Source organism: Caretta caretta, chromosome 6 (assembly GCF_965140235.1).
Source record: "Caretta caretta isolate rCarCar2 chromosome 6, rCarCar1.hap1, whole genome shotgun sequence".
In the NCBI taxonomy this organism is placed as follows: Eukaryota; Metazoa; Chordata; order Testudines; family Cheloniidae; genus Caretta; species Caretta caretta.
Window position 1 is genome coordinate 20,666,772 of NC_134211.1, and position 21,259 is coordinate 20,688,030.

General features: G+C 45.3%; 1 protein-coding gene across 1 annotated transcript in view; it reads right to left on the reverse strand.

The window, feature by feature from the left end:
• Positions 1 to 583: 583 nt before the first annotated feature.
• Positions 584 to 21,259, reverse strand: part of CEND1 (cell cycle exit and neuronal differentiation 1) — a 30,660-nt gene continuing 9,984 nt past the window's right edge. The window contains exon 2 of the mRNA XM_048854833.2: positions 584 to 9,568. Coding sequence (XP_048710790.1) covers positions 8,969 to 9,364 — 396 coding nt within the window. The 5' untranslated portion in view covers positions 9,365 to 9,568 and the 3' untranslated portion in view covers positions 584 to 8,968. The remainder of the gene's footprint in view (positions 9,569 to 21,259) is intronic.

A 21,259-nucleotide genomic window follows, 5' to 3' on the forward strand; every position in this document is an offset into this window, starting at 1 on the left:
GAAGACGTCTCCAAGTGGTCTCTTTTCCTGTTCTTTGTTTAAAATGCTTGGAGGTGGCAGCATACTGTTCAAGGACAAGGCAAAGTTTGTACCTTGGGGAAGTTTTTAACCTAAGCTGGTAAGAATAAGCTTAGGGAGTCATTCATGTGGGTCCCCACATCTGTACCCTAGAGTTCAGAGTGGGAAAGGAACCCTGACAAACAGCTACTAGCAGGAGGGGAAAGATGGCCTTTTAGTTAAGGCAACAGACAGTGATGCGGGAGACTTGGGTTCATGGATTTCTGTTGTGATTTTGGGGTCTGCACCTCAGTTCCTTAATTATAAAATGGGGCTAATAATGCTTCCTCTGTCCATCTGTCTTATGTAGATTGTAAGTGCTTCAGGGCAGCACCAATCTCATACAATATGTATATATAGCACCTTGCACTATGGGCCCCTGAGCTCAGTTGGGGGTCTTTAGGCATGACTAACAATATTAACCCTAGAGATGGGTATTTATCACTCAGGAGCGAGAGAAGGAATGGCTGGTTTCACTCACATACCCAAATACACAAAGATGGTCACGTTAGCATTATACAGTATGTGTATATATATATATATAATTTATTTCACACAATCCTGATAAGAGTTACAGGTGTATTTGGAATCATTTACAGTTTCACAGCATATGGAGTGGCCATACAGCTTCTGATGTGAGTAACATACAGTGTGTAGAGAGTACACATTTCCAATCCACCCACCCACCATTCACACAATGGGTTTCAAAGCTAATACTAGATTCAGCTACGTAGGAAGCCTTGAGAATGCTAGGATACAGCGTTGGGTGTCATACAACACTGTAAGTCACAATGGGACAAGCTAAACTACTTTAATTTTCAATCTAGTATTTCTAGTCTACCTGCATTATTGCATTTATACGCTTTTTTTTTTAAAGTCAAAGTAAAGAGAATACTATATGGGAAAGGAAAAATTCTTTACTATTTTAGGATTTGAGCTGCAGCCCATACAAAGTGTCCATAGAAGCATAGACAAGATTATAAATTCAAAAAGGTATAAATTAGCTGTATAGCTTTTGTGTGTAGGTAGGTGTCCATTTTCCCTGGGAAATGTACCCAGCAGCATACTGTCTCTGAAAGCAAAAAAAAAATCAAACCTGTATGTTAAACACAGGTAATTATGTGCGTGACCAGTAGGTCTGTATAGGGAAAAAAATCAAGGTGTCATCTGATAATTACTATTAGTTGGAAAACTTTTAGGGCTTGATCCAAAGCCAATGGAAAGACTCCCACTGACTTCAAATATGGTTGCAAACTAACGTGGCTTCACCCAGTAATGTGCTGGACTCTTTCCATTGACTTCAATGGGCTTTGGATCAGGCTCTTAAGAATTACTAGTTTAAAAAAAAATCCCCTTTAATCAGACCAGCAAGTTTCCTTTATATACCTTTAGTTTCTCCGATACCTCATAAAGAACCTAAACCTACCTTAGCAGATGGTGGAGTGTCTATGGATAGCTGGAATTGCATGTTTTAGAGATTTCTTTAGAAAGGTTCCTAACCAGTGATTCAGGAAAAGGCACCAGGGTTAAGAGGGGCTGCTCAAAACTTAATAAAGTCAAACAATTTCCTTTTTTAAAAAAAGAAAGGAGGTGGGGAAATATGCTGTCCTTGTTGATTTGCCCTAGAAACTTTGGACTGTTTGAAGCTACAGCGTTAGAGTCTGGAACATACTGCAGGGCTTGATGAAGATAGGCAGAAAGTTTCTCTCTCACTGCTGGGCATTGTTGCACCGTAGCATCAACGTGCAAGGGCAGATCAAGGCAAAAACTTTGATTCTTGGGATCCTGGCCCAGATCCCTAAGTGGGCCAGATCCAACTGTGAAAACCAAGGTGGGGTGGAATGGGAACATGGCTATGCAGGGAAGATTGCAGACTCCAGGGTAGGAGCTAATTCACGTGGGGGAAGTAGGAACAGGCATGGCATGTGAATATGTTGTAGATCTTAACCAGTTCTATTTTATCATTGAAAAGTAGTGTAGAACAGCAGATTCTGCTCTCACTGCTCGTGGTAAACTCGGTCACATCACTACATATCAGGTGAGTCACTGACAGCGTTTGCACTCAATGGAGATTTTAAGATGGGGGCAATGCAGCAGTGGAAGGTAGAGCCACATCTGTGAATAGCTAAGACCAGTAACTTGTGGTCTTCCATAGTGTTTGCCTGCTCTGAGATTCATCTGATTGGGAAAGCTGCTGTTTCAAGGCAATGTGAACTTGCCATGTGATGAGCGCATCTTCACACTAACCTAGCCCCATGGGACAACACAATCTGAACAGCCCACCAACATGGAAACAAAGCTTGCAAACTTTTCTATGCCCAGCTGATGCACTGACTTCAAACCTGTTATTTTGTGGCGGGGGAAATACAGCATGTGCCATGCACATTAGCAGATTTCCAAGGCCCACTATGATCCATGCCATGGACCTAGTTCAAAATCAGGCCTCAAGTCTTTTGTCCAACGAAATATATTTAATTTCTTTCATCTCTGCACTCAGATAACTGAAGGATCAATAGCACTGGCTTGAGCCATGCAGAGTGCATGCAAATACTGTGGTAGCTTCCCTCATGCAGCTTTGCCAGTGCATCTCAACCCTGACCTGCAATCATTCCTCAGTGCTCCAGTTGGGGGCCTCCCTTGAACAGAGTGCCAATCATGTAGTGAGTCACTGATGTGCAATAATGAGGACTAGAATGAGACTAGCAAATTAAGGGTCTAATACTGTGAGGTGCTGAATGTCCCCAACTTCCATTGACTTCAATGGAAATTGAGGAAACTCATCACCTTGCAGACTTGGGCCGTAATATTTACTTGTGACTTGGGTAACTATAGCAGATTAAAAGCTTGTGCACCTCCTTCCCCGCCTGGGACATATAGCCCCTGAGTATGCCATCTATATATTAAATGGCATAACTTTTGCTATTCTTTGGACTGTTAAAAATCTACTCCTGCATTTGTGACAGTCACATAAATCTGGTTTCCGCATAGCCCTGGCGAGAGCACACTTGGAAAATTGCTTGGGAAGATTATAGGAATGCTAAATAAAATGCAAAGAAGGGAAGCAAGTATTATTCCAAAATTGGAGGATAAGCCATTAAGTGTAAGGAAACAAATGTCCCGGATCAGATTCTCAGCTGACGTAAATCAGTGTAACACCATTCAAGTCAATGGGGATATGCCAATTTATTCCAGCTGAGGATCTGGCCCATATAAACTAGAAATGAGTTTTGGAGTGATGGAGGGAACTTGGTCATAGCCTATGAATACCTAACAGTTAATGGAAGTGCAGAATTTATTCTCCGATGATGGCTGGAAAAAGGGCAAAAACCTGCAGCTAATGAGGAAAAGTTCTTAACTGCATGAGAAAATTGTGCAATGAAATGATCGTCTCAATGGCACATGGTCAAAGCACCATCATTATGGAATGACATAGTGAGTAGCCCTGTGAAGACATTGGACTGAATGACACATGTGGCCTTCAGTGGGTCTCCTGTCTATGGGCCAGATTACAATATCTTTAGGCTACATAGTACCTTACATGATTAGTCCCTCTGAAGTCAATGGGAAATAAGGTGCTGCTGAGTGTGATCAAGGCTATGACAGTCTAGCCTAAGGAGAGGAACATTAAATATAATTTATGTCATTTGATAGTCTAATTTAGGTATCACCTCATCATCTGCCACAAACTAAACATAATAGCTAACGTTTATCAGCCTACACTCAATGCCCTTAATACAATTGAACATGCTGTTAAAAGTAATAAGCAGTATGTGCAACAGATGGACTTTGGTGAAGGATTAAACTAAAATCAAGATTGGGTTGGAAGAGTTTTGAAAATCAATGGGCCAAGAAAAGTCATTTCTTGATGATCCAAGTCCTTAAATTATTTAAGAATTGTTTTAAAATACATTATATTTTGGGGCTAGGAGTAATTCACTAGATGTAAATGGAGCAGTAGGTTTGGATGCACCGTGTGAGAAGGACACTCTTCATAGTCTCTGCTTATGGTTTCCCTGGCGGTCCATGAGATCAAAGGATAGAACCTGAAGTATGTGAGAGCTCCACACGTGGAACCCTTTAAGATCAAACCTAATGATTGTTTTCCCCATTCCCTGTGAGCGAAATTAACCCAGCACAGAGGGACCATGCCAGGCATTACCACAATACAAATAAAGAAGAAGAAGAAGAGAAAATGGGAAAATAGCTCTAACGGCCTAATCCACAGCCTATTGAAATTAGTGGAAAGACTCCCCTTCATGTTTTTTGGATCAGCCCCCAAAGCCCTGATTCAGCAGAGCACTTAGGCATGTAACATTGAAGGGCAGCGGGTTTACTTAAAGTTAAGTATGTGCTTAAGTGCTTTTGGTGAATCAGGGCCTACATGAGATAGAAAGCAGAACACATTCTCACGATGCTGAAAACGCTGTTGGAGCATCCCTCACGCTCAGATGTGATTCTATCCCACAGCAGAACTATTAAGAGGCCTGGGCCTGATCCAAAGCCCATTGGAGTCAAAAGAAGGCCCCACCAGAGGAAAGGTGGCCAATGTCAGCTTTACAGAGCTAGGGACAGGGGAAACCCCTTCCAGACATGTAACTTGCATTAGGTCAAGAGGGGTGGCTTCTTCAAAATAGAACAAATGTAGTAATTGAATCTGTTGTTTTAAAGATAAGCTGCATTTTCTACTGCAGTGTTTGTATAGTTAATCTATCAAATTTCTAATTTATAAACAGCATCAATAAGAGTAAACTAGCAATCTAGATCCCTACAAACCCCCAAGCCGGAATCTTACCCGTTTCAAACTTTAATTCATTCTCATTGAGGAGACGTCACTAAGAGGACCTCATATTACAGCAAACACAACACAAAACATCAAGCAAATAAAGGCGTGTGCTCAGTGCTGCCGCAAAACAGGACAACTATTTATTTAGCACAGCAAGTTCATTCGTTAGCCTTTTGCCTCATGACAAATGGGGTTTCAATCTGTCGTAGGTTCCAACAGAGAGATCATTTGCTCTTCTCAGTCTAGTTCTCACTGGCCTTCTGTGCTCAACAGGAAACCACCATGCAGTGCAGCACAAAGGTATAACAGACAGCATCTGCTCAAAGGTAGTTGCAAGTCAGGACTGAAGGGCACCGAAACCCTGTGTGTTTAGGAAGCTTGCATGGCACCTCCTTGTGATATACCAGACTCAAACCAGCACTAGTTCCACTACAACACAACACGACACATTCCAAAATACTTGAAAAGAGGAAGTACCTTTATAAAAGCAAAGTAGCCCACGTGACTATTGGGGAAGGTGGGGAGACAGTAATTATTAGCTTGTAGCACAATGGGGACGCTATATATTCAGGAGTTTCCTAGCCAGACATTCTCTTAGTGGTAAGAAACCGTGACCAGAAATGTTGCTTTGGGCAGAATGCAAATGGTACAAAAACGAAAACATGGACACTTTGTGTGAATGCAGGTGCACAAATAAAGAGTGGTCTCAATATTTTTCTTTACAAAAAATATGGGTTGTGTAGCTTTACAAAGACTGCAGTAAACTGTAATATATACATGTAATATTCTTCAAGCAGGCGGTGGGTTTGTACACATCCACACAAAAATGGGTGTTTTCAGACCAGCAAATGTGCTGGGTTCTGGAGAATGAGTCATGACAGTGGACCACAGTACCGAGCAATTACAGTAAGTGAATGATTCCCCTAGAGACCTAACCTATTTCTTCACGGCCATAAATATGATTGAGGGCAAGGTTATTTTTCAAGATGACGAGTTCTAGTCCTCCCACCGTCACCGTCTCCCGTGTCTCAATAACCTCCCTGGCCTATTTCAGGAGGAAATTATTGGCTTAGAACTAGAGATGGCCCTGCATCCAAATCACGTATCTTATTGCTTTGGGGAACAGTTCAAATCTGGATGGAAGTTTTGCAGTTAGGCCCCTCCCAGCTCAGAACTTTTTTTCTCGGTTTTCCAAAGATGAATGCAATCAAGTTAAAATACTTTTAAAAAGAGAAAGAGAGGAGGGCTCCTGCGAAGCATCCAATGTTTCCTTTTCCTCCTTGAATTTCTGTCTACCCTGGTTAGTTCAGAACAGAAAGGAGCTAGATCTGTGATTTTTATCACACACTCCACTGGAAAACACATCTGCCAGAACTAAATGGGAGGGCAACAAATAGGGAAGCATCTCTTGAAGTAACTTACACTTGAAACTAGAAATCAAATCTCTGCTTCATAAGTTCTAGGAGTCACTGACCCTGCCTTGGCAGGAGTCAGGCTAGACAGTTATGATTTCTTCCCCATCTCAGGGGTCAATACTTTTCACTTCCCTCTTTTCACCCTATCCTCACCCCAGCTTACAATTATAAATTAACATCTCATCATCTGCAAAACATCATGGGGACACATTAGCTCCCCAACAAGGAAAGGTTATTAAAGAAACAAGCAGCCAAACAGCCTTCTGGGTAGATAATAACAAGGAATCCCCCATGATGTAGTTAACCTATTCTTACTAAGGTTTTCCCATAGCCTTCTCAGTACAGGAGGGAGTGTATTACAAGGTGGAGTTATAAATCCTGTCCACAATACAGGTGAAACAGTGCTAGCACCTATCAAGTTTAAGCATGGTGGTTGTTAGCACTTGTTTCAACAATGGGGCAAACCTGATCAGATTGCATCAGTCTGTGCAATGGAAAAGAACATATGCAGGTTAAAACTCGGAAGCACATAATAGTTTGGAAACCAGGAGATAGAATTTTATACCCAAAGAGGCCACATATGTCTGGGAATATTTTAAGAGCCTCATAGAAAAGATGGTGAAAAATCTAACTGCAAGAAGAGAAGGGAATTTGTAAATAAACTGTGCCCAAATATTCTGTTGAGCCACATGCACTCAGTAGGACAAATTCTTAAAGGACTCTGAATTAGACATCTAGGAATTGCCAGACTGGATCAGATATGTGGTCCATTCAGTCCAGTATCCTGTCAACCAAGAGTGGCCAATACTAGATGTGTCAGTGGAAGATGCAAGATATCTGGTGTAAGAAACTAAGAGACTTGGCATAATTGATGCTTCATCTAGCCCTTATACTGGTTTATATGCCCAGGTGCTCAGGCTCCCTTCCAGACATGTAACTTACACCCCGCTTCTACATTTCCTCTGAATTTGGACCGGTTTCTCTGGCTTTTGAAAAGTATCTTTGCCAATCATCGCTGCAAAACTGTGACACTCCTGTGTATCACTCACCAGTTAGCAAGTACCACTGCTGAGTTCCAATGACTCTTTGGGTTATTCTGTTTCAATTCTGGCTCTGTTTAAAACAAAACATTGGATAAAGAATCCTTTCCATACGATAGCAGCAGCAGCAAATAGGGGTCGTAATGGAAGTTCTGAGTCTGGAAAGGTCACTCATCCTCAGAAGAGTTGGGTGTCCCATCTTCTCAGTGTCATGGGAAAGGCTTCAATGAATGTAGTAAATGGAGCCTCCATCTATCCCCTCCCTTACTTCTCCCTTCCTACCCACGGTCTGGTTTTAGATCTCACCTCCTTCCCCTCCGCCCCAGCAAAGAAACCAGGCTGTTTCCAAGCTTTGGGAAATTGTTTCCACTTTCAAGACATGGGCATTTCACATTTTCCTGGTAGACTCAGATCAGGCGGTAGAAGATCTCTCCAAACAAAATCTGTTTTCATCACTTTTGCACATGGTTTTCCCAGCATAAAGGGGATCATGTATATCATTCTCATAGTGCTCCATGTGCTACTTGCCCTTAAAGCCCAGTTCTTGCCTGCCTTTTCTTCTACCTTTGCCGCAAGCTTTTATGGAAAAGCACCAGGATTAAGGGCCTGAGCCAAAGCCCACTGAAGTCAACGGAAAACCTCCAGCGGACATCAGTGCAGTTTGGATTGAGCCCTAAGTGCTCTGCTGAGGCCAGTTTAAGTTTATCAAATACTGTATTATGTCCAAAACAGTCTCTCACCCTCTAGGGCAGGAATGCCCAAACTCTGTCCCAATGGCCTTATCTGCATTGGCAAATGGCTGGGTGCCTGGGGCTGCCCCCAATATACATAAAATGGAGCAGATTGAAACTGTCCTCTGTATGACTAAAGATGGGATGGGACTCCAAGCCTTGTATGTTGTCTCCATGGGCTGCAAACTGCACTGTAGAGCTCAGTGAGACATATTTGCCCCTTGAGCTTCACTGTAGCTACTGGTTTGCATCTCAGACATAATGCCATATGATCCACACTCTTCTATATCACACAGTCAGCTCACCTCCGGCTATAGGTTACTCCTGTCTTGTCTGTTTGTTTTTAAAGGTTGGGTGATAAGCATTTGGAACATAATGTACATATTAGGCCAGAAGCTCGGAGCTGCCATCTTACATGTCTGCAAAGCGCCCAGCACAAGCTGGGGTATGATATTAATAATAAACCACAATAATTGATGAACTGGGTCTTATTACTGTTCCTTTTCTCCCTTTCCTCTTCTCTACCACAACCCAATTTAAAAAAAATCAAAATAAATAGAGCAGGGTCTCAGGATGGGATGTAGAACACCTCTGCTTGGAAATGCTGGGACTATGGGAAAGTGGGGAGTCTCCTGGGGAGGAGCGTGGGGGAGGGGACACTGGCATTTACACTGATCAGGAGAAGCTGTAATCTATACAGGGTTGTACAAGCCAAGTTATATTACATGAAAGCGCATATTGAGTGCACGGAGTACCCATACTGGTCAAACTGGCACAGCTCCTTTGGAACAAGACTTTTGGAGTAGTTGTTGGTGCTGTAGTTACCCTATCTAGCGCTCTCTCTATATATGTATAGATATGTATAGAATTTACTGCATGCATGTGTTTCAAAAGGAACTGTACAGTTGATTATATTTCTCTCCCCCAACCCTTTCTCGGTCTTCATTTTTTCCGGGCTAGGAATGCCACTCCCAGAATTATAGCAATGGCAGCCACCACCACACCTCCAACAATGGCCAGTGGCTTCACGTTGTCGAAGACACTGCCTGAGGATTCCTCTGCGCCGTTTCCCTTGTGCTCAGAGTCAGGGGACTGGCCGGTGGCCTCTTGCACCTCCGGGGCCGCAGGGCTGGATTTCAGATTGCTGTGGTTATTCAGTGCAGCTGCCTCGCTGGCTGCCTTCTTCGTTGTGGCCACAGGGGCGGGCTGCTCCTTGGAGGGGGTTTCCTTCTTGTCTGCATTCATAGCAGGCCCGGGGTTGGGCTTCTCTGGCTTTCCTGAGCTGGCGGCCTTGGCATCAGGTTTGCTTCCGCTTCGGGTGCTTCCTTTAGATTCCATCCCTATGAGTGCAGTAGGGGGGTGGGGGGTGGCCTGACCTTCACAGGGCCGGCTCTCAGGATATTACTACCAGCTATATGTACCCACGTTGCTTTCACCTGGTGTAGGCAGGCTGATGAATTGACCTCAAATGGATCCCCTGGTAGCCGTCGTCCCGGCAACCTTCTCACTCTGCCAATATTTCACCAGGACATGACACGGAACCTGGAAGAACAAACAGAAAATGAGAGGTGAGTGAAGAGGATGCACAGAGTGATAGATACAAGAGCCACCAAGAGCACGTTTTACAGTCAGAGCCACTCTACTTGTAGGTTGCGGTGGAACTGTAGACAAGCTGTACAGATCAGGGCAGTGATTGTCCTTTTATGTGGGCTTTGAAGGATTAGATCTTTTATCAGTAAAGGTCAATAAACATTGATTTCACCACATACATACAAACGGACTACAAAAATATTTCCATCGATAATCAGCGAAATTTACAGATAGGCAAAGGAAGAAAAATGCTACTTGAGAACTTACTGTTCTCAAGGAGAAGGGAGAAAAATTGTTCCCAACCTCTGAGGGTAGAAGCAATGGGCTTAAATTGCAGCAGGGGTACCTTAGGTTGGACTTTAGGAAAAACTTCCTGTCAGGGTGGTGAAGCACTGGAATAAATTGCCTAGGGAGGTTGTGGAATCTCCATCATTGGAGGTTTTTAAGAGCAGGTTAGACAAACACCTGTCAGGGATGGTCTTGATAATAGTCCTGCCAGGAAAAAAACAGCTAACCATTTTGGTCAATTTCAGAGTCATAGGATTTTAAAACCAGTACATTTCATGATGTCAGCTATTTAAATCTGAAATGTCACGGTTTTGTAATTGCAGGGGTCCTGATGCGAAAAGCAGTTGTGGGGGGTTGTAGGTATTTTGTAGGGGGCAGATTGCGGTACTTCTACCCTTACTTCTGCGCTGCTGCTGGCGACGGCTCTGCTGCCTTCAGAGCTGGGCAGCTGGAGAGCAGCGGCTGCTGGCCGGGAGCCCAGCTCTGAAGGCAGAGCCGTCGCCAGCAGCAGCGCAGAAGTAAGGAGGGCCTGGTATGGTATTGCTACCCTTTACTTCTGCACTGCCTGCCAGAGCTGGGCTCCCAGCCAACAGCCGCCACTCTCTGGCTGCCCAGCTCTGAAGGCAGCACAGAAGTAAGGGTGGCAATACCGTGACTCCTTAAAATAACCTTGCAACCCCCCTACAACTCCCTTTTGGGTCAGAACCCCCCAATTTGAGAAACACTGGTCTCCCCTATGAAATCTGTATAGTATGGAGTAAAAGCGCACAAAATGACCAGATTTCACGGTGGGACATCACATTTCACGGTCCATGACACGTTTTTCACGGCCACGAATTTGGTACTGCCCGACCCATGAGGCATAAATGACAAGTGGATGGAGCATGAGAGGGATCAACAGGGACTCAGGCTGGTGTTATAGCTTCCATGTGATGGAAAGAAAAGAGAAGCTGCTGCCAGCCAGCTCTCTGCCAGAGCTGCACTGGGGATGTCTGGTGTCAGTGATGCATCTGGGAAATAATGAGTAAACAGGAGGCAACCGTCAGATCTGAGCAGCCTTCTTCATTATCTCCCTGCTGACCTTCAGCGCTTCCAGGGTCCTGTGGAGAGCTTTCTGCCAGCTAAGTGAAATATGAGCTTATTAACAGCTTAGAAGAGGAGTCTCATGGAAACCTCCCCAGCCAGAGGGCTTCGTTTGTTGCACTTTTGTTCCGAGATGACCCACCGACTTCAAAAATCTCATCGAATGATGGTTTGTGGGGGGGTTAAAAACCCTCTAATTCTCCTGTTTATAAGGGGTTGCAGTAAGTGGTGACATTTCTGTGCAATGTTCAATGTGCTTCCCCCTCTCTGGGAAACATTTAGAATAATTAGCACTTTACCTCTCCCCTCGTCCCCCCCACCCCAAAGTGAGGCTGGGTTGGAATAAAGCTACATGGGGGGGCACAGGGGCTCGGTTCAACAAAGGGAAATAAGCCAACTACTTGTCATCTGGTTTTAGGTAGAAACCTCCTATTCCACAGCTGTCCACTATGCGGTTTCTTGTGTAGTGGCCATCGTTTTGCCCAACACCAGACATTGAACCAGGCATGCCTGGGTCTTTGTAGCTTGAATTCTATAACAGGCACACATTCTCAGTGGATCAGGTACAGAGCAGGAGGCATAACACCAGCTGCTTACATGCTTCTTCCAGAGAGAAGCAGCTTCTCCTGTGCAGCCAAAGCCCACTGAGCATCTCAAATCCCAGACAGCCATCAACTTGGCCAACACCAGGGACTGAACCAGGGAGCTCTGGAGCTGAAAGCAGAAGTCTACAGCTTGAGCTAAAAAGCAAACTTCTCAAGCAGAAGCCTGTAATAGACCCATACCCTCTGTGGATCAGGCACGGAGGGGGACACATAATATACACTGACCAGTGGGGTCAAACTTTCACCAACCTCTGAAGTATTTGGTACTGGCTGCTGTCAGAGACATATGAATATAGGAATTGCCATACTGGTACTCCATCTAAGTCCAGAATCCTGTTTCTGATAATGGCAAGTACCAGCTACTTCAGAGGAAGGTGCGAGAGACCCTAAAATGGCCGATAAAACAATAAACTGTCCATAAAAGAAATTTCTTCTTGTCCCCCCCCTAAATTAGAGGTTGGTTTATGGCCTAGAACATGAGGGCTTGTATCCTTTCCATTTCCCCCCTCTTTTTCATAATCCTTACTCTGGATATTCTTGTTATCTGTATCCATTTTTGAATCCTGCTAAATTCATGGGCTCAATGATGTCCTATGGCAATGAGTTCCACAGACTAATTCTGCATTGTGAAAAAAAAAATTCCTTTTATCATTCTTACATTTGCTGCCTTTTTAGTTTCATGAAATGTCCAGGGGGGCCGGTTTAGATGGACCACTGCTCTGGTCCTGCAATTCCTGTGTTCTTATAGCGGGCTGAATCAACCCCACAAAAACTTTGGGCCATTTAAGATCTGGATCTGAATGCAGATCCAAATTCTGAGGTCTAACCATAGTACAAGCAAAAACAAAGGATGCAGGTAGCTAAAAATACAACACCAAGAATGTAGCATCAACACAAGTGCCATTTCTGAAGTGAATTCAATGCGCTATGAAAGATGCCAGAGTGACGGCCCTGGAGTCGGACATCTATTTTTCCAAGGAATAAGTACAGCACAGGCTGCAGCAATGTAACCTTCTCCCACCCTGCCCTAACTCAGCTCAGATCTAGAAGGGCCACTTGTGTGGTCAGCACAGTTGGTTCATATGTAATACAGGCTTCATGCAAATTCAATCGTGAGGCCCTGCTAAGGCTCTTAGCCATGCTGTGGACACCCGGCCTACAGGAACTATAGTGAAACCCCCAAACGCACTTCATATAAAGTCAACAAACGGCCATGAGATGGTACAATTGTTGGCCACGGCCACTCTGCTTGTTTCCACGCTGGTGGTGATACAGAAGTGAAAGGCTCCATATGTAACTGTCAGTCTCCACAGCCGTTCCAGCCACGTTCAGAATAATTGGTGTTCTTCTATTAATTTCCCAACCCACTCTAGTCCCAGGCTCCTTAATCAAGGAATAAAACGCAATAATCTTTCAGTGTATATCAAATCCAGCTACCAAACTGGACTAACAGTTATATATGGGCCGGATCCTCACCTGGTGTCGTCAATTGGCATAGTTTCTCTAACTGTAATTGATCTACACAGATTGACGTTGTCGGAGGAGCTAGCCCACAATATTAAATGTTGTTCTAGACACAAAACGAGCAAATGATGATCACTCGTACTATTGAAAATATAAAAGTTAAGATTTCCACTCCGAACTCAAAAGGCCAGAACCACTCACCTGATGCACCCCGCCCTCAGGTAGATTGGAAAACAAGGACCTCAAAGCTTTGCAAATGTTTTTGCAGAACAGAATTGTGTTGAAGTGGCTAATTTGGATTGAAAAGCTCAGTTTTTCAGTTCGGGTCTCTCTCTGTCTCTGTGACCAGAGAGCCCTGGAACCTCTGGTCAAAAACAATGCTGAAATCTATCCATTTCCATGACACATTTTGGCTTTGACAGAACAGCATATTTCAACAAAAAGACGTGCAGTTAGAAATGTTCTAACCAGCTGCACTCATTACAAAGAGAGAAACCTACTCTCCTGCTGGAAAACCAGCCTGCATGGAATGACTAGCACCAAGGGACGTGACTATGTGATGGTTTCAGTCAACAGAGTCACTCTCACTAGGGCCCTTTGGAATCGCTCCACTCTTGAATTTCAGCAAAGAAGAGGGTCATTCATTTGACAATGTTTGAAAAGTATCATGAGGCTGACTGGACTGGGACTCAGGAGACCTGGATTCAGTCCCCAGCTCTGCTCCATTCCCTGTGTGACCTGGGGTAAATCACCTAATCTCTGTGCTTCAGTGCCCCGTCTGTCCTGTCTTCCACCCTTTATCTGCCTTGTCTATTTAGACTGTAAGCTCTTTGCGGTGTCTGAGTCTCACTTGGGCCTAGTACAATGGGCCCCTGACCTCAGCTGGACCCTGGAGGCATTACTGTACTATACGTAATATGAATAAAATATTCACTCCTGTTATTCCTGTCGCCCTCTCCTTGACTAAGGCAACCTGCAGACATTTTTCACTCTGTCTTCACAATATGCTAGAAGGCCCCACATCACAGAACTGCCCTGTGTCATTTCAGACCTTGGGCTCAGCTGGGTGAGTGGAGCAGCTGGGAGATTGAAACGCCCTTTATCCCTGCAGAGGGCAGGGACCCCAGGTGATGGCTGTGGCAGAGCAGACAGGGTGGGTAGTTTGTAGAGGAGTCAGCTGCGTATTCACTTACAGGCACCTGGGCTACCCTTCTCTCTCCAAGCCTAGAACACCAGCCCTCCACGTGCTCCTTGCTCACCAGCAAAGAATTTAACCCCCCTTCTTTAATGCTCTCCAACCTTCTGGGTAGCAGGCTCCCTGCCATCCTCTGAGCTGGCTTAAACCCGCTCTGAATCCTTCCAACTAGCTCGCTCTCCTCCTCTTTTGTTCCCACTCCAGCAAAGCACTTCAGCACCTGCTTCACTTTAAGCAGCTGTGCTGTCCAGCTGAAGTCAATGGGCTTAAATTTAAGCAAGAATCTAAAGGAGAAAAACTCGGGGCCTTTATCTCTTAAGCTGCCTTTGGCTTTCTTCTCTCCCCCCCACCAGATTGTTTCTCTCCAACTACCTGTTCCTCCATCTTCCTTTTTTTTCCTTATCCCTTATTATAGACATTTATTTCTCTCTCTCTCTGCTTCTCCGCCCATTCCTCCTCCTTCCATCTCTCTCTCTCTCTCTCTGCCTCCTACACAGCTGACTGTGCTTGCGAACAGGTTGCACAAAAGGCACGGGGTTCTCTCCTTATTACTTCTGTGTTTAACAACCAGAGCTGTTTCAAGGGGGCTGGCCTGCCAAGAATGCAGCTTCCCAGCTCTTTCTTTGGGAAACGGGTCCGCAAAGAGGGAAATGAGATAATGACACCGATGACAAAGAAAAAAGAAAACCCTTCCAAATTTCTGCCTCTCTGGAAAGTCTTCAGCATCAGTCCTTGATGCTGCAGCTTCTCCAAGGTCAGTGCAGTAGAAGTCATGCAGTGCTACTGATGTAACCACCAACCCCAGCCAATAGAACAGGGCCCGTATCGGGAATGAAGCTCCCAGCACCCCACCTGCTCACAGAATTACATCTGAGCCCCCAGAGGATTAGAAACTAAATCTATTCCTGCCTCCCCTGCCTGTGCAGATGAAAGATGCATCCATCCTGCACCAAACAGAATGCATGAGTCACCGTTTGCTTTACTGTAATGTGCCAGAATTATAAAAGGCCTGTTTCTCAACCCTCCACCCCCAAGCCTTATTATCCTCTCCTTGCTGATTTCAGGTTCGAAATAAAGGCAGGCGTAATTGCAGGGAAGAGGAGACACTGCAATATCTAACGTGCTCAGGCTCATGTGGGGATTTCTGTTGCAGTGTGCTGATGGGGCTGTGTGAATGGAGTACAGGTTGTGTGGACTCCCTGGTAGTACATTGCTAAATGCATGGATTTTGTTTCCATTCTTGCTATAATCACAGCATACAACCAGAGAAATTAGCTAAACATAAAATACGCTTGCAGGAAGGTTGCAATGTAACACTACTTTATTTCTTAGGTTACGTCTACACTACAGCACTGTTGTGTAGATGCTTCCTACCTTGATGGAAGGGATTTTTCTGTTGACATAGTTAATCCACCTCTCAGAGAGGCTGTAGCTAGGTCAATGGAAGAATCCTTCCACCAACTCAACCACATCTACACCAGGGGTTAGGTCATTCTAGTGGTGCTCAGGGCACAATTTTTTTCGCAGTCCTGAGTGGTATAGTTAGGTTGATTTAATTAAGTGTAGACCAGGCCTTAGAATTCAGAACAACACATGAGAACTCTAAAACAGAGAGAGACAAAGCAGGCTGCTGACTAATCGCTGCTAGGTCCAGATCACACACTTCCCTACAGAGCCCCCTATCTGTAAGCAGGACCAGGAAAACCTCCTGAAATTGAAAATGATCACTTACAATTTTCAATACACCACAATTCCATATAGCCCCAACTTCCATATTAGTGTAGGCTATGGTGTTACATTAGCATGGGAGAGAGAGTATAGCCATTGCAGTGGGCTATTAATAATCGAATGGAATCCTTAAAAATCATCTTTGGCGCTGACTCGGATTATGCACCAGCACAAGGGAGTAAGAGCCCCCACCTTACCTCCCTACTTGGGCTTCCCAGACCTCAGTTTCAGGCACATGGGAGTCAGAAGCTACTAAACCTTTTCGTCATGCCCTGGAGCAGGTGGGCAAGGAATGAGTGAGGCCTTGGTGCCAAACCCCCATTCACTGGCCAGAGTAACTGAGTCAGCACTGAAGGAATATAGAATCATAGAATATCAGGGTTGGAAGGGACCTCAGGAGGTCATCTAGTCCAACCTCCTGTTCAATATAGTAATTTCCTGCCCATATAGACCAGCAATAAATCATGATCCCAGAGGGAAGAAGCCGGGGAGGAATTGTGCCTTAGTGGGGTGTCTCTGAGTCACAGTCCCTTGTGGCTTTTCCTGGGAGGCTGCTCAGGGCTGCATCTAAAGGCACAATCTAGTTCACTGGTATTAATAATAGAACAATAACCTTCATTCCGAATAGTAGATCAGCTACGGCCCTCACTCTGCATTGTGTGATGTGTGGGTGCACCAGTTTGTCTGCACACTGCACAATCCAGGATCAGGGCCTGGGTACACACAGTACCTCTGAAACACAGCAGTCAACCAATGCACAGTGTGTGGCACAGCATTGGAAAAAGGAGGGAACCTGGGCTAAGCACAACAGGGCAAACCCCTACTCTTCCTATAAAGTCTCATAGGATCATCAGTCTTCATGCAGAGTAGGAAGGACCTAGGTTTTGCAGATCTAGCCCTAAAATCCCTATATTAAGATGCATGGAAATCAAGTTATCTTCCATGGAAGGATGAAATGCTAAATCAATGCTGCTAAGATCTGAACCTACAGTTCCAGAAAATCCCAATATTTAACACCCAAGGGGCACCCTCTTCAGCCAGCACCTTTACCCTTCGCTAAAGACCTGAAGTAGGAAGTCTGAGCCTTAAAAGTGAAATTCACTTCTGTGCAGAGAGCCATGCACCACTTAAGCTTTGAAAATAGGGCTTAAGTGGCACCAAAATACCCCTTTCTTCCAACACTATGTAGTACCCTGTGCAGCAGCTGACTGCACTATCAAGGCCTTGATCCCCTATGGTGCAATGTGGGGTGGACTGCTGTCCCCCTGGGCTACACACAGCAGGGTCAGGTGGACCATAGCTTGGGATGAAGGGTGCTGTATGAGTGTCTGATATTGTTTTGTTATTAATGCTACCTATGAGCTACATTGTGCCTTTAGGCGAAGCTGCGAGCAAGTGTGGCTGCTCCCTGGGCATAGGCTTAAGAGACGCTGTGACGCAGAACCACGCCTCATTATTTCACCCAGATTGCTTACATCAAGAATCTTTCCCCAAACGTATTGCTCTCCATAGCATCAGGAATTCTCTAGCATGAGTGTGAGCTGTACAATGATTTATTTATCTGGTTTAGACACATTCTAGAAAAGTGCACTGCAAGTACCCTCAACATCACATTAAAGTACCCCAGAATAACCATCAACCATTACAGAAACATGGTAATACCATTCAGTGTGACCCACAGCCAATGGATAAGGCCACTTACCCACTCAACTCACCCTCCTTCCTCACCAAGTTTCTTGCCCTTACAGCCTGTTTCCAAATGCCTGGGAAAGAAGACATGTCCTGAAGATCATTGGATTTGGCTTTTTCAGACAAAGAGGAGTGGAAGAAATGATAGAAGTGCAGGGCTCCCCCTGGAGAATGCCCAGCCAGTAGCCCCTTCTCATTCATGTCAATGGGGCTCCAGCCCTCAGCTGGGGCGGCATGGTTCAGGGAAGGTGGTGATCTCTTAGGGAAATAGGTAAATACATAATACTATGGCCCTAACCTTGAGGGTCTCCATGGAGTTTGTGAGCATTGACAACTCCCATTGAAATTGCTTATTTCTCATTGTTTGAAGTCAATGACAATTGAGAGTGCTCAGCAGTATTGGGCCATCTATATCTATGGCTTATGCGATAGCCTGATTACCGAGAACAGAGCTTTATTCTCCTCACAATAGCTCGGTTACCAATATGTAGTTTTCAAAATAAGTAAGCCATCGCCACGTCCTTCACTCTTACACCAATTTAGGCTGCGTTTTTCAGTTGCCATGGGGAATATAGATGCCCAATGTCAATTAATTTCAATGGCTTCCCAAATCCTGTAGGTGGCTTTGAAAATCAGTTGCCATCATCTAAATCAAAGCTAACCTTCTATGACACAAAGGGCCACATTTTCAAATGGGCTGTTTCAATTTTGAGGATGCCATTTGCACATGCAAAAGTTGGTACCCAAAAATCCAAGTACTTGCTCCACTTGGTAGGTGCAAGTCAGGGGATTTAATGTGAAAGTATTCAGATTTTGTTCCCACAGCAGGGAGGTTGGGACTCATCCCCTTTGAAAAAGCACCCCAAAGAGAACAACTTCCTGCAGACGTCATGTCAGCTTTGCAAGAAAAGATAGGTTGCTCATGAGCTAAAAAGCAAAGCATGGTCGAGTTGTTAGGGAATGGGCCAGTAACTGGGGAAACCTCTCTCTGCCACTGACTTCCGGTGTGACTGTCAGCAAATCACGTAACCTCTCTGTCTCAGTTTCCCCCATGTGAAAAATGAGAATACCACTACCTACCTCACTGGGGTTTGGCAAGGCTAACTCTGATGTGTATAAAGGCTTTAAGAACCGCAGATGGAAGATACCATAGAAGTACAAAGCAGAGGGCTCCTAAGTGCTACAGTAATACAAACAATAAATAGCAATCATGATGAATTATTACCATCACCAAAGAGGTATTTTCTGAGGAGCCAGTGGAAGACTGAAAACTGTTTATAGCATTTGATCAATATAACTGCAGAAGGTACTGAGGAATATAGCGAACAAAACGTGGCCCTCCTTGCAACACTAGATGTCGCTAAAGTGATTTGAACCAAGTGCTGTGCCGGGGGGCGATGCTGTTTCATTTTGCCATGTGAGGGGAGCAAGTGAACCTGGGCCAAATGTTTGCAACGAAATCTGAAACTACCTGGGTTCAGTTTTGTAGCAAATAGGAGACTAAGCTCAGGCTGGCTGAAAGGGAAATAGAGGGTCACTGACCTTTCAGGCAAACCCGACCCAATTTCAGACTAACCTGGGGCAGAGTTAAGATTTCAAAGAGAAACCATGTGAATCTGGCAAGCACACGTGACTTCTGAGAAACGATGGTGTGTTCAAGGCTTCCACTGAGTTTTGCTTTGAGATTTTACAGTTGGATCAAAACTTAAGCTCATCCCAAAACTTGGGGATGTGAACCCAGCAAATGGAGCCCCCAGCAAACATTTCCATGATAACACCAAGCTTTACACAGTGCCAGGAACTAGAGATTTGGTGACACAAGGCTGTGTCAAAAAGCTCCAGGGCCCTTCTGGGAAAAGACAGAGATTGATCATATCATGAGAAACCAAAGCAACTGGTGTTTTTCCAAGAATCTGCCTCCTTTTTCCTTCACCTTGTGACATTATTCCTTCCCTCCTGCAGACACCTTTGCTCATATGTCACTAGGGGTCAAATAGGTAGGGCAACAGCATAGAAGTCTGAACACCTGAGTTCTAGTCCCAGCCCTGCCATGAAGTCACTGTGGGACTTTGGGCAAGTCACTTCATTTCTCTGTACCTCAGTTTCCCCCACTGCAAAATGGGGATAATGATGTATACCCACATTTGTAAAACATTTTGAGAGCTACAGCTGACAGGTGCCAAGCATGTCATTATCAGTCAGTCATCTAACTGTTCACCTCAGACTGCGAGCTGTAGATGGGAAAGGACAGATTTTGCAGGTGTGGCTCATTGGGTGTGCAGAAGCAATGAGATGACCAGATGACCACTGAGGTTCTCTTGGTGGTCAGAGGTCTGAGGGCACATCCTCACTGAAGCAGGGTCCTTACCAGACAGTGCTGTGCTGGAGACGATGAGTTCTTTGAAGTGCTGCCCTTGGCCCAGCATCTCCCCCTCAGTCCTGCTCCCAGCTGGAGAGCTGGGAGACGTTGGTGTTTGCATCTGATGTAAAGATAACTCCAGGCTGGGTGTCATCTGCATCTTGCTGTCATTTCAGTCCATGCTGTTTCATGGTCTCCCCTCGTGTCGTCATCTTGCATTCATGTGCTCATCCCTCAGGGTTTTTAGGAGAGGATTGTGATCCCACCCAGCCCAGGCTTAGATGCCAAGTGTTCTGCCCGCATGCCCTCCCTCAGCATCCTTGAAACTGTCCTTAGCACTGTGTGGTGCCCCTCCCGTTCCTTAAGGCAATGTGAACATCGGTTACACAGAGAAGGGGGACAGACGGATCGCATTGCACTGGGGAGAAATGAACAGAGTAATTGATTTGTGCAGGAGCTGAGCTCACGCAGCTACAAACCAGAGAAACTAACCCTTACCTGTCTCACAAGGGTATTTCTGAGGATGGAAAAAGAGATGGCCTCATTCCCCACTGTGTCCATTACCCTGTGTGCAAAACAAATAGACCTTTGCTCTGCCTATAGAAAGAGGATTCCCTCACCTCAACCATGCCTCAATAGCGATTCCTCTTGGAGGCTTTGTTTGCACTGGGGATTAGCCTTGGTTGTAGTGATTAGTAACCAGCCGCACAGGTGCGTGCCCCTAACAGCTCCAGAAAGCCACAATTTACACCATGCTGTAATTCACCTGTGCTGGCCATTGTGGAAAACCAGGGGTTTGACTGATTCAGCTACACTAGCTGCTGGCCATGTGTCACGGAGTCCCTGGGCGATGCTCTGGAACTGCTCCCTATGAAGCCAGTCAGGACTCTGGGGCAGTCGCCTTTCTGTGAGCAGCCTGTCTTCAGGACACACAGCTCACACAGCTTCCACCTTCCTGGGTCTGACCTCGGAGCATTCAGCATCCTCTGCCCCTCCGTGCGCTTCCCACAGCGAGTCCGCTCAGGCGGGGCTCCTGGGGAAGCCAGAGGGTCCTGCACCCCAACTTCGCAGTCAGACGTGACTCTCAGCCAGCCAGTAAAACAGAAGGTTTATTAGACGACAGGAACATGGTCTAACACAGAGCTTGCAGGTGCAGAGAACGGGACCCCTCAGCTGGGTCCATTTTGGGGGGTAGTGAGCCAGACAACCACGTCTGCACTTCACTCCATGTC